The sequence below is a fragment of the Dermacentor variabilis genome, chromosome 8 (assembly GCF_050947875.1).
Source record: "Dermacentor variabilis isolate Ectoservices chromosome 8, ASM5094787v1, whole genome shotgun sequence".
NCBI classification, from domain to species: domain Eukaryota; kingdom Metazoa; phylum Arthropoda; class Arachnida; order Ixodida; family Ixodidae; genus Dermacentor; species Dermacentor variabilis.
The window spans coordinates 33217992-33232677 of NC_134575.1; the positions used below are offsets into that span (position 1 = coordinate 33217992).

A 14686-nucleotide genomic window follows, 5' to 3' on the forward strand; every position below is an offset into this window, starting at 1 on the left:
AAAAAGTTATGCCACCATGGTAGAATATGACAACATGGCAGAGTTTTACTGTGTACAGAATATCATCTTTTGGTTTAAGGGTTAAGTTACGTTAAGTTAGCAGTACTGACGTGACATTTACGACATGTCATATCTTTGCGTTAAAGTTCGAATTCTCTAAGCCAAAGAAGTAAATACTGGCAAGCGTCGGAGAGCCTTAGGTATTTGGTTATACAATACTTAATTGTTTTGAAGGTTTCGATGCCCACGAGGGGTGTGCTTTACGAAGCCAGGATGCACTGGCTCGCTCCGTTTCTGCGATCGCAGCGGTTAGCCAGACTACCCCCTTCCCAAAGGAATAGAAGATGGCCGTCCGCCGATCACTCCGATACTGGCTGTTCAGAGCTGCCGGGGAGCATTAATGAATTTATTTGCGTATAATAAACACTTTTGCGTCACAGTATAGCGTTTTCGAGCCCTTTCGGCAGCACATACACATCACTCGGCCAACTCATCGCCGAGAATCCGTTTTAGCGGCATTTTTTAAAACCTTCTGTTGCCCGCCGCCGCCATTTTCGACCGCCCACTGCAACATATAAGCAACGGGAAGAGGACCAATCGCGGACTCCGACACCACCCTCCTCATCCGGTTGTCTATTTTCACTTTGTTATCTCGGGCCCGCGAAAACCCTTTCCCCTTCTGAGTGCTCCTCGCCTCATGTCAGCCAATTAGATAAGAAAAAAAAACGTGTTAATGTAGTCAATGCTTTTTGAAAGCAAACGAATTGTTTTGCGGCGGCAGCGCTAGATGGCGCCGAGAGTTCTTAGGGAATCCTAGGGAAGCGCGACAGACGAGCCCCGCTGCAGTACACGTAACTCGTTTCGACGGTGACAATACGTTGCGTCGCTACATTGATTCAAGGCTGGATGCATTACCGCTGACAGTCATCATGAAATGGGTTCTGCCAATTTTTTTAAAAGTTGCTTAAAGTTTTAACCATTAATAGCCGTCAGTTTTGTCGATACCGATTCGATAATACATACTACCCATTTATAACCAAGTTCGCCAAATTGAAATTTCGTTTAAGTTATTGGCCTTTAAATGACCGGTTCCAGCACTGTTTAACCCGGCTTAAAGTGTCATTAACATGGACATGGTGTCAATCCTCAAGGTTTTAGCCTGCGGGGCCAACTTCGACTTCCTTATCCAAATGCATGCGAAACCCGTAGCTGTTCATTAGCCGGAAGCGATTTGAATGAAATTTGTTCTATTTAACATAGCTGAATTTTACTGGCTATATATGCTGCGGGTATGGATTTCGGATGTCATAGCACTCTACGAAAATTACTGAAAAGCAGTAAGTCTAAAAAACTGTATCGCAAGGCTTCGGTTACAAATTCCTGAAGCTGCACCAGAAACGGATATCACAGTTATGTAACAGGAAGCTTTCGCTCGGGCCCAACTCGGCGTTGCTGTCTATATATTCAAATACATGTAAAGCGCAAAAACATTTTTCACAGATAACCCCTGGACCTATTTTAATGAAATTTGTTGCATCTGAGAGAGGTTGTTAAATTATCGTGACTGTTGCAAGCGGAACTTCGATTTACGGCCTGAATTTTGTTAAAAACGTTTTCAGAAATTCAAAAGTTTGAAAATATAGAAGCACGAAGTTTGCAAATAATAGCTCTGAATTAAGAAAAGATATTGCGGTTTTGTAAACGGCATAAGCTAGATCATTGAAAGCGGACAAATTTGGTATGTAATTTTATATCTTATGTGAATTTGTTACGTTAATTGTGTACAAGTTTTCAGCAAAAGCTGTATTTCCATACTAAAATTTTTTTGAGATATCATGTGTAGCATATCAAATTTTTCCGCTTCAGATGTACTATCATATGCAATTCACATAATTGTTATATCATTTTGCATTGCGGGGTTACCGAGTTGTAAAACTTTGATAGTTTTGTTTTCTGAATATTTTCGATTTTTGCCACTTTTTAATAAAACGTTGACGACGTACATCAAAAATTCGAAACCATTAGTCACTAGATTTTATGTATTTCTTTTAAATGCAATAAATCTCGCCAAATTTGGTGCAATGGTTGCTGAGGAATACGAATTCTACTTTTACATGTATTAGGCAGGAGCACCCGCACTAAAGCTTACTCTTAATGCATCTCTTAGAGCATCTGAAGCGAATTAATTTGGTATATCAGTTTACAGCTTATATAAAATTCTTACAGTACTTACGAAGGGATTGCAAAAGTCTCACTCGCAGATAATTGCTTACTGCGAAACCGCACATAATACACCACGCGTCCGTTTTATACGTTTTCAGAGGTGCGGTCTACAGAAATATATATCTACAGTGTTAATGAAGTCGGGTAAATTTTACGCCTCCTTTTTTTATTTTGCTAGTGTTGTCAAACAAATTATGGCCTTCTAAATTTAAGATAAGTCTGCGGCACACAGTCAGTCGGTAGGGAGCATATATAGTTTTACTGTAGTATTTTCTTTTAAATATAACAAACCTCGCCAAATTCAGTACAGTGAATGCCGAGCTAAACAATTTCTACGTTCCCATGTATTTAGACAGAAGACATCGAGATAATGAGTAGCGTCGGAAGTGAAAGAACGAACGCAGAAACCGAAATTCGAGTTGCCATACTTCAACACAGTCTCTAAAAAAAAAAACGTTTCTTTTTTACGTCATGAACTATGCAGCAGCATAGGGCAGTTTCCGTGGCATGCGCAGTACATGTGGGTTTCATTATCAAGAGAACACATGCGACGACAAATCCTCACGTACTAAACATTTCACACTTCATTTCAGTTGACGCCGTGGAGCGTTCGACCAATGGTAAGTACGCTTGATCGTCTTAGTGGCGATCTCTCCATAGACCTCTCAGCGTGTTATTCTTTTTTGTGAGTTGTCATATAATCGCAGCGATCCACCACGGTAGACTCGTGCCACAGCCTTCGACGCCAGGGCCCAGCTTGTTCAAGCATACATTCACAGCACTTGTACGTCAGAGCGTTTCCCCACTGGCTGGCATACGCTCACTTGTATGCCAATTGCGTCCGATTATGGCTGGCATTCAGGTCAGGTCAGGTCAGGTCAGGTCAGGTCAGGTCAGGTCAGGTCAGGTCGGTCGGTCGGTCGGTCGGTCCAGTCAGTTCAGTCAGTTCAGTCAGTCAGTTCAGTCAGTTCAGTCAGTTCAGTTCAGTTCAGTTCAGTTCAGTCAGTTCAGTCAGTCAGTTCAGTCAGTCAGTTCAGTCAGTCAGTTCAGTCAGTCAGTTCAGTCAGTCAGTTCAGTTCAGTTAGTCAGTTAGTCAGTCAGTTCAGTCAGTTCAGTCAGTTCAGTCAGTCAGTCAGTTCAGTCAGTCAGTTCAGTCAGTCAGGTCAGCAAGCCAGTCACAGTGTGAGTCAAATCAGTCAGTCAATCAGTCAAGTCAGTCGGGCCGCCAGTCAGCAGTCTGTGGAGTCAATCAGTCATTCCGTCAAGTCAGTCAAGCCAGTCGACCAGTCAGTCAAATCAGACAGTCAGTCAATTAAGTCAAGTCACTCAGCCAAGCGAGCCAGTCAGCCCAAGTCAGTAAGTCATTCGGTCAAGCCAGTAAATTCAGTCAGTCAAGTGAGCCGAATGTATAAAGCAATTCACTCAGTCAGACAGAGAGTCAAAGGGTCCCTTTCTCTGTCATCTGCAACACAGCGTATGGAATAGTTGTAGTTTCACCTGTTCGTATAAAATTTCGAAAGCCCACCTGTCACCTATGATGGTGTGACATTAGGGGTTTGAGGATTATTTTGCGTATGGCACTTACCAAGTCCGTGAGCCAGCCAGCTAGCCTATTATTAAGACCCCCCCCCCCCAACCTCCAATTGACCAGTAGACCAATCAATTATCCTGTCAGTCCAATAATGTCAAAGCGCTAAACCACACTTATGACGATATAATATTATCGGTTCAAGAGGTCTTTTCTGAAGTGCGAGTTTTTTACGTCCGTATTATATACTAGGCACAGACGGCTGACAATCGTTCTGCTTCTTCTCTCATTTACCCCTCCCTGCCCTCACAATATGGAAAAGAACCCACTGCTTGTAAGTACTCTTAAAACATTCTGTATCAAAATTTATGTTATATTTCATTTATGTTGCGCATATTCCTCAGACCTTCAGGTGACACTATTAAACTGCGTGTTTCTAAGCGGTTTAGTCGAGAAATGTGGGTTTCGGGATATCTTTGCTGCCCAATTAAGCTTCATAGGAGTGGCGAGCATCATAATTTTACGCGCTAATCGACAATATAATTATTAATTAAACATTAGATTAGACAGTATACTAGAGCTCTTATGCTTTAATTCCTCTTATAATTACGAAGTTTTGAAATTTTTAGGGGCAGCGGATTTGTCGAACAAACTGTGATAATCATTTGGCTGCTCTACAGCTCGCTATAACATATCACCTTGTGGTTGGCGCATCATAGCCGCAGTTGCTTTTGCGCCATAAAACCGTACAAGACTAACTAACTAACTAACTAACTAACTAACTAACTAACTAACTAACTAACTAACTAACTAACTAACTAACTAACTAACTAACTAACTAACTAACTAACTAACTAACTAACTAACTAACCAATTAACTAACTTACTAACTAACTAACTAACTAATTAACTAACTAACTTTAATTCCAGTGTTTACTGTAAAAGGACCCAGTGCTTGAAGCGAAACATTTGCAGTGTCCACAAGCACCCAGTAAAAAAAAATGCAGTACGCAATACATTCAACTGGAACAGCTGGCAGCTCCTTTCGATGCACGTTTTGAGTTCGTATTTCTAGAAACTTGTGTTAAGTACAAAGCTTTCTAGCAAGCGGTTGCGCTCTCTGTAATTTCATTTTTAACCGTAGTATCCGATAGAAAGGGTACCGAATCCGACCTGCACTTGTCCTAGCTGTTTGTGCAAATATCGTCAAAGACGAGCCGCGTAACACCTTTTACAGGGGTGTAGTGGTGTGATTTGTAGACTGATTTGCACCGTTTGGGGTGTAAATCAGTTTGAAGTGTGCGCGCGCCCAGGTGATGGCCTGTTCAGCTTTCAGTACCGAAGACCAGCGGCATTCGTCAAACCAGTTCGCATGGTGCCACTTCCGTTTCGCACTTGGAGATATTCTTCAATGCTTCCGATTCCTTTCGTTATGATCTGTTCAGATAATTACTCCAACGTCTCACGCATGCCAAGGGAACTTTCCCCTTTTCAAGGCAGATGTCCTTCACTGCTGTTTCAGGGGAATATAACAGATAAAGCGCACAATCGATACGTTCGAACGCCGATATTGTGCGCGCTTTCTAGCTGAAATAAAAAAAAATTGTAAGTTTTGTTCACTTTTTAGACAAGAAGCGTAGGAGTTTGAATTATTTCCATAATTAAAAATCGGTCACTGCTCGAAGCGTAACACTATTTATTACGTGTAACGGGACTGTGAAAAATTGTAGTACGGAACACTTTTTAACTGAAACATCTACGGCGTTGCGCAGACCATTCTGAGACTATGGTTTCTCCAAACTTGGATTAAGCGCAAAGTTTCTAGCAAGCGGTTGGACCTCGAGTATTGGCAGACTTCAATGCTGCTATTACAGGCGTCTCTTAAAATAAATGTTTGTCGGTTTCTTGGATATGAACTGTTATTCTGTTTCGGCAAATGTTATTTATTCTCAAATCCCCCTATATTTATTAATAAGAGTCGATGTGTAAGCTCAGTCCGTTCGTGTATGTATGCACGCTTTGAAGCTAAAGACCAACGGAACTGCAACAAAATTTTCTGTTGCATAAAAACTTTACTTTCGTTTAATACAGAGCAGCCTCTGCGCAGAACTATGCTTTCGAAATACGATTGGATTCATCGCGGCAACCTCCCAAAACTGGATGTTTCCATACCAAAACAGAAAAGAACGCCGCCATATCGTCATTACACAGCAGAACGTAGGCAACCAGCGTGGCTCTCTCTCTCTCTCTCTCTCTCTCGGCATGCCCTCCAAATTTGGGCGTAGGGTTATCAACATTTGGCGAGCAGAACTGGCATAGAAAGGGAGAGAGAAGCGACGTTTCTCTCTAAAAATATTGCATGCAGAGATACAAACGAAATGAAAATAGCGTAGCGAGACGCTGAGCCATGCTAGCTGACGCAGCAAGCGCCAACAGTGGGGTTCGCCGAGAGAGCGGATAATCGTGTTTGCGCTCGGGAGAAAGCTCGGGAGAAGAAGAAAAAAAAAAGCGAGTCTCACAGCTTCGGATAATACGACGGTGAAGTTTGAGGAACCGGGAACAAATGCGCTTGTGGCAATTTAAGTTGCCAGCTATGTACGAACGCTTTGACAGAACGTTTGCGATGCAGGTTATAATATGAGGGGAAATGGGGTTAAAGGAGGGGCCCGATTTTTATTGATCATGTAATAAGAAGCCAACAAACATTGACACCAAGGACAACATAGGGGAAATTGCTTGTACTTACTAAATGAATCAAATAAATTATAAATTAATGGAAACGAAAGTGATGAAAAAAATTGGCAGGGGCTTAGCTCGGCTACGCCAGGATATACGTAGCGCAAGCTAAGGCATAGCATGGTTAGCCTTGGTTAATCTTGATTGCAATTCCAGGTTAGTCTGGTTGTCTAGCTATGTTGCGGCGCTTAGCCAGTCGTTGGGCGCGCTGTTCGTCTGTTTCCTGGGCGATTCGTTTCCTCTTCATCTAGTACCGATGTCGATTCCAGGCCTCCTGCTTATCAGATTTGTCGCCGTCCATAGTGCCGCCTCAACTGTGGTTGCGGCGCACGCGAGCTCTCTTTTTCAATCCTCCGACATGTCATCAGGCATGCGACGCAGCTGGCGAGCGAGCGGAGGCGAGCGCAACGACGAGGAACGCGGTGTGACGCGGAAAGGCGCGGCGCTGCGCAGCGGCGGAACACCTGTGGCTCGGTGCTACTAGTGGCGCATGCGCAGTAGTGACTAGGGCACGAGAGTGAGAGAGAGAAAGATCCCCGGGGAGGCGCGCGTTGTGACGTCATGTGCCTCCTCGGAGCACCGCCACGGTGAAATCGAAAGTTCGCGGCCAGTAAAGCTTTCGCTTTGAAACAAATTGCCGCAGGTGGGGAACGATACCACGTCTTCGCATTACACGTGGGATGCTCTACCAATTGAGCTACCGCGGCGCCGTTTCTCCATCCACTTTCTTGGGTATTTATGTTTCCTACTAGAATCCTGGGAGTGTTAGCCAGCGCCACCACTCACAAACCTTGGCGGCGGACCTCGGCCGCCGATGCTCAGTCGGTTAAATCATCTAACGCGTAATGCGAACACGTGGGATCGTTCCACAACTGCGGCAAGTTGTTTTTTCATCCACTTTCATTTCCATTAATTTATACTTTCTTTAATTCATTCAGTAAGTGCAAATAATTTTCCCTATGTTGTCCTTGGTGTCAATGTTTGTTGGCTTCTTATGATAAGGTTATAATATGCTAATTTAGGGAGAGATGCCAGACCGGTAGATGGCGGTGCCGGCGCGGGGGTCGAATCGGAAGCGGGCACAGTGAGGGAAAAAAACCGTCTGTGATGATGAAAAACCGGCAGCAGGCGGCAAGCCTATTGACCCTTTTCTCGGCGATCTCGTGGGCGCCGCCATGTTTGATCACGTGGTTACGCGTCCATTGCTTGCCTCAGCTGGCTCCGTGTTTAAAAATGGATGCCCATGACGCCCGGTGCGGCTCAGCGAACCTTTGTTTCGGCTGATACATCGTAGACGGTGGCTAGTTGGACGACACGGAACTTTGGTCATAGCTTCAGAGGACATGTCGTCATCTGCCTTGATGCGTTTCCTTTCTTGAAAACGCCGCGCCCGCTACTTTCCTGTCGGGAATGCTATCATGCTGATAACGCGCCTGCCGTTCGTTACTGGAAAGTACCGGGCTCGCAGCATTAAATAAAGGAAGCGCGTTAAGGCAGATGACGATTATCGTTGTGTGGCAGAAGTGTCACTCCAAAGGGTGTAAACTTTTCTTAGAGTGCATTCTAAAAACAGTTGCACCCTTTGGGGTGTACGTTTACCGCGCAGCGATAATGGTCATCTGTCTTGCTTGCGTTTCCTTTCTTGAAAACGCTGCGCTCGTTACTTATCCGTCGAGAACGTTCTGTCATGCTGGTAACGCGCATGCCGTTCGTGACTTGAAAATACCGGGCTCGCAGCGTTTAATAAAGGAAATGCGGACAAGACAGATGACGATTATTCTTGTGCGGCAAACGTGCACCCCACATGGTGCAACATGGTGCAACTGTTTTTGCAGTGATGGGCGCGCGACTATTTATGGGTGCAGGTGAGCCCAGCTTGCGGGTGTATATCTCGGGAAGATTACTCCCTGTCCTGTTAATCGCGCGTTCAGTCGATCGAACGCAGTATTATTCTAAAGGGCAGACGGGGCAGATAAATGTTTCTCGGCTGCGATTATGGCTGCCGAGTAGTCAGTGCTGTCTCTAGCTATAGTTCGTGATGTTCCGCCAAGGCGTTTGCGGCTGCGTGACCCTTGGCGACCTTATTCTTGTTTTCCTTCAGACGTCGTTTAAAATTTACTTCCGCTCCCGTCGCGCTGCGGCGCGTTCTGCAAAGCGCGGGTCGGTTATCTCCGATTGTGCTGGATGAGGGTTTCTTTTTTTTTTTTTTGCTGTAACAGTGTTAGAACAGTCAGTGTCAAAGACGTCGCGCCGTGCTTCCATGTTTCTGAAAAAGATATGAGACCCGCCGTGGTTGCTCAGTGGCTATGGTGTTAGGCTGCTGAGCACGAGTTCGCGGGATCGTATCCCGGCCACGGCGGCCGCATTTCGATGGGGGCGAAATGCGAAAAACACCTGTGTACTTATATTTAGGTGCACGTTAAAGAACCCCAGGTGGTCGAAATTTCCGGAGTCCCCCACTACGGCGTGCCTCATAATCAGAAAGTGGTTTTGGCACGTAAAACCCCATAAAAAAAAAAAGATATGAGCTTTGTAGAGGTCGCAGGAAGAGTCCTTTAATTCTGTAGGCACAGCGTCTTCTACATGGTGCTTTTCCGACCGTCAAAACAAATCGAAATAAATCTTCCAAATTAGCGGCAATTGATGTTCTCTAGTGGTCTCCTTCCTTAATCAGGCACAACCAATGCAACCTTATGTAACCGCGCTCTGCGGTAAGAGGCCATTTTGGATTTGTTCGAAGGTGCTTTCTACGCCTTTTTTTTTTTCATCTCACTCTCCAGCGACGTCAGACATGAAGGCGTAAGTAAACGCATAGCTAGCGCAACCTCCCTTTCTGTCCTCCCCCCAGATATTTATTTATTTATTTATTTACAGATTTTTTTACAGTTGCAGTATTATCGGGAGTGTATGATAGCTGTGTCTTACCAGTACTGACGTTCGGGGCAGAAGCCTGGATGCTTACGAAAAGGGTTCTGCTTAAATTGAGGACGACGCAACGAGCTATGGAAAGAAGAATGATAGGTGTAACGTTAAGGGATAAGAAAAGAGCAGATTGGGTGAGGGAACAAACGCGAGTCATTGATATCTTAGTTGAAATCAAGAAAAAGAAATGGGGGGCATGGGCAGGACATGTAATGAGGAGGGAAGATAACCGATGGTCATTAAGGGTTACGGACTGGATTCCAAGGGAAGGGAAGTGTAGCAGGGGGCGGCAGAAAGTTAGGTGGGCGGATGAGATTAAGAAGTTTGCAGGGACGACATGGCCACAATTAGTACATGACCGGGGTAGTTCGAGAAGTATGGGAGAGGCCTTTGCCCTGCAGTGGGCGTAACCAGGCTGATTATTATTATTATTATTATTATTATTATTATTATTATTATTATTATTATTATTATTATTATTATTATTATTATTATTATTATTATTATTATTATTATTATTATTATCGGGAGGTCACCTTCTGTGCGCGCTGATTGGTCAATCCAGTGGGAGTGAACAAACAAAAAAACAAATGTCAAACATTGGGCCAGCGTTATTTCTTATATCACGTTGTTCCCTGGTGCACTAACCAGGTGAACTTATTTATTGTTCGCTTTACGGTACATTTTGCAAACGCGAAGCCGAAGCGTATCAGTATAGTTATGCAGTGTTCGCTAAGCAGAAATCGTAAGACTATAGTTATATAGGGCGACCCGCCGTGGTTGCTCAGTGGCTGTAGTGTTGGGCTACTGAGCACGAGGTCGCGGGATCGAATCCCGGTCACGGCGGCCGCGTTTCGATGGGGGCGAAATGCGAACGCCCCTATACACTTCGATTTAGGTGCACGTTGAAGAACCCAGGCGGTCGAAATTCCCGAATCCTCCACTACGGCATGCCTCATAATTAGAAAGTTGTTGTGGCACGTAAAACCCCATAATTTATTTTATTTTTTTGTTAGGGCGCCACTTTTCCAAATATTCGACCGTAATGTCTGCTGCGAAATTTTTCGTTACAGTTTACCAAAAGCGCGTGTCAAGCAGTTCGGAATGATCTTAACTGGAACATCAGTCCAACCTTTTAGCAGATTTCATGGACGCGCATGTCTCGAAAGTGCCCGCTGTAGAATGGATTTCTGCCATGCATGTCGACACAGCTTCAATACTCTGCTTCATTTTCACAGCAGGACACGTGCTATAGGGTGAAATATAATAGTTAATTAGCGAATAATGTCACGTTGTAGTGACTGCGAAGAACACGGTATCACAAACTGCATATTGCGAAGCTATCTATATATCAGGCGAAGTTGTGTCCAGGAAAGTTACACTCAAAGCACAACGATCGCGACAAACGCAGTCAGCGATCGTCGGAATCTGATCTGCGGGTCGAGCGAGTCGGCTTTTATGCATGACTCGTCGAACGTTCCAGCGTTAGTCTCGATATCTGGCGCCCGCGTGCCTTCCACAAGTACTACACACAATTCGTGTCACGCATACAGTCTGATTCGACAAAGTTCGGCGCGAACATACACAACAGATAGAATCAACGATAACACTCCGAGCAAGTTCCAAGTCATGCAGGCGCGTGTTGCGCTGAGCGATAACTTTCAGTTAGCGGGTGAAATACGGTCGCAGGGAAAAAAAAGGATAAATACCGTATTTAAAGGTAAATACCGTACCGTATTTTGTTTATTTATGAGCGGTGTAGCTTTCGGCGCTACGCCTGACCCTGTGACAGGCCTCCTGCTGCCCACTTGCTTAGCCAATCAGCGCCCGCTGGAAGTGATTGTACCCCGAATGTGATAGTTGACCTTAGCACATTGTTAATACTTTCGACTGAAAACGGTAACAAAACCAAGCTAGAGCATAAACGTAGTCATCGCGGTATTTTGCAATTGATGCCCTGCATCATCAAAAAAATCTGCCGTCATCATCATCATCATCATCATCATCATCATCATCATCATCACATATTCAGGATTCTGGTTGCTTTGTTTACCTTTCAGGGACATTGAATAGGAATTTTAACGTTAAACTGCGTGAACAAATAAATAACACTTCCACGATAGCAAAACGACCGCCCTTTAATTGTGAGGGGCGGCTTCGTAAGCCATGAGAGGAGGGGGCGATGACAAACGAGACTGGTTGCGAACTCGCTGTGAAGTTAGCTCGACAGCTCGCAATGACCTCGGGCATTTCGACGGCGTCCGCTCTTGTCTATGTAGTTATTTACCGATAAAGAAAAGAAAAATACGGCTAAAAAGCCTCGCATGCCCAGTACAAAAACCGCATTTTATACTGTTTATCTTATTTTACGTACTGCCGACCTACAAGAGCTATAGCAGGAGTGAGTACAATAGATGATTCACAGAGAACGAACATCGACGCGAACGTTAACGGAATATGACTGTAGAATAAACTGCAGAAATAAAATACTTAAAGAGCCCCTAAGCAACCCTGAACTCGAAAGTTACTTACACAGTGACTGTACAAGTCTACTTTGAACGTATAAGCCACAAGACCATTCTGAAGGGGCACAGTGATAACAAAATTACAGGCGTTTGATTTCTCGCTCGCCTTCGCTGCCCTCCCCATCTAATCGCTCTCTCCCTTTTGCCCCATACACTCACCAGCTCTGCGTAGTTTCCGTTTCAGTTTGTTATTCGTTGACGTGCAGTGAACGGGTTGCAGATGCCGTACAGACGAGGGGTGTCCCAAAGTCGGACTGCATGCGGGACCCTCATTTAATAGTAAAAATGTACAGACGTACGAGAAGATCAGCAAGCTAGGTAAAACAATGTAAGAATGTCTACGAAAAAAAGGAAATTTCAAACAATCGAAACAGTGCAGCGAAATCTATACAGCTTGCGTCCGCACGCCGGAAGAAAGTCTCCCCCATCCCTAAATCTTACATCCCTAAATCCCCAATAGCTAAATCATCCCTAAATAGCTCCCCGTGCGAAGCTGACTGAAGGGAAGCTTCACAAAAAGGAGGTTCGGCGGGATACAATGAGCGAGTGTTCCTCCAGTATCATCACACAGAGATAGGCACTTGTCATGTTGCCACTGCCGTTCCTCGACCACCGACCAATCGACAGCGTTTCACCCTGCTGACGTCATCAGTTGCAACCTTCTGACGTCGCGACGCGCGAAGGAGGCACGGGAAAGGAGGAGTACGACGTAATTCTTAAAATTTATTTTGCATTCCCGCTGCCGCATTCGTCAGAGAGGATGGTCACGACATTCTGCACGCGATGGCGCGCGCCTTTGTTTGCGATGTGCAAAAAAAAAAAAATGTCAGAAGTTGTTAGGGGTCCTTTAAGGGGAGGAGGACGCACATTACTAGGTAACAAATTTCAAAGTTATAGCGTTCTGGTATAAAATCTGTATTTAAATGTGTATTTTATTTATATAATAAACCGGCATGGTGATATTCGTTTAACATCGAAGTCTGTGACATCATACTAACGCCTGCTCGGTATTCTGAAAAAAAAAATTATCCACAAACGACGATTGCATTGCGTTCGAAAATAACCAAGTACTCGGCGTAGCGAGTTTTGGAGTGTCTTTTAACGGCGCAAGCATTCAACATAAGGCGTATATAGCGGTTGTCCGCGAGTGGCACACGTCAAAAACCCTTCCCCCATCCCACCTCGCCATCGTGGAAAGGAGGGTGAGCGCGCACGAGCATGTCACAATACCGGCGCTGAATTTGCAGCGCAAAAATTCGCGAAAGGGCAGTTTAGGCTTAAGTTTTCTCCGTTAAAAAAATAAACACATTCTCGTCGGCAAGTAATAAACAATGTGGTTTTAAAAGGTGTCCCGAGACACTGTTTGAGCATAGTGAGAAAACATTGCCGATTCTGTGTAGTAAAGGCTGCCGCGAACATGCGAGCCGAATATTGATGCATTGCATGCATGCAGCAGGGGAATTGACAATCCCGTGTCGGAAACGGCGAAAAATCGTTCGCTCTCGCTTCCGCAAAGCCGTGATGCAGCGTCATCGAAAGCATGCTGGCCCACCAACGCCATTGGCTCATTTCGTGATCACGAGAGTATTTTTAGTAATACATAGTTGCCAATTTTGATTATATATATATATATATATATATATATATATATATATATATATATATATATATATATATATATATCGGCTTATAGTAGCAGGATGCGAGAAAAAATTCCGGCATGAGATTCGTGAGACACGCTCTTTAATAGTGAGGCAATTCTACCATTAGTTATACCAGTTTGAAGAGGTAGCTTAGAGCAAATAAAACCACGGACACAAGGAAGACAGACAAGGACAAGCGCTTATACCAGTGTTTCAGGCGTCCTTAATATAGTACGTTTTGCCATTACAAATTGTCTAGATTTGTTCTTTGGTGTCCCTCTGACGCGTGGCTGATGCAATTGCTTGCCCTTCTTGCAGGCAAGAAGACATCAACAGTCGCAAGGTGCTTATTCTGATCTGTTCCTTCGTGTTCGTCATGTTGGCCCTGGCGGTGGCGTTTCTCACCTACTCCAAATGTAAGGATTTTGTTAGGCACGCTCTTCGCACGGGCGAAATGGTTCGTGATCTTAAAATGGGCTATAAATGTGCGACGACAGACGGCGATGCGAAACGAAACGTTGCTCCTTTGCCCGCCTTCGATTTCCTCCTGTATTCGCGGTACATTCTTAGGAGGCTGTTTTCTTAGATATCAAAGGGGCCTACGACAACATCCTTCATGAAGCCATCCTCGATGCCCTAGATGACTTGGGTATTGGCGGCCGGCTCTACCTGTGGATTGTGAGCTACCTCAGCGGCCGTTTCGTTTACATGACCACGCCTGACGGAGAGACTAACCGTCATCAGGTATGCCGTGGAGTTCCTCAGGGAGGAGTTCTCAGCCCAACATTATTTAATGTGGCACTGATTGGCCTGGTGAGCGAACTTCCACCTCACATCCACATCAGTGCATATGCAGATGACATCTGCATCTGGGCTTCTGGTACAACACGCCCACAACTACGTGCGAAATTACAAAGGGCTGTGTCATCTACTTCAAGATACATACGGCGCCAGGGTTTGCGCTTAGCTGCCGAAAAATGTGCTGTGGTTGCATTCACGCGCAAATCCGTCTGCCGGTACCCGATCTCCATTAACGGTGTCATAATACCTTATGTCTCCCACCACAGATTCTCGGGCATTATCATCGACCGCGGTTTGTCATGGACGAG

General features: G+C 44.8%; 1 protein-coding gene across 1 annotated transcript in view; it reads left to right on the forward strand.

Moving 5' to 3' along the window:
• The first annotated feature begins 3070 nt into the window (after positions 1 to 3070).
• The window catches only part of LOC142591358 (uncharacterized), a 38276-nt gene continuing 26660 nt past the window's right edge, over positions 3071 to 14686 (forward strand). Inside the window, exons 1-2 of the mRNA XM_075703682.1 lie at positions 3071 to 3090; positions 13896 to 13993. Of these exons, the coding sequence (XP_075559797.1) occupies positions 3071 to 3090; positions 13896 to 13993 (118 nt within the window). The remainder of the gene's footprint in view (positions 3091 to 13895; positions 13994 to 14686) is intronic.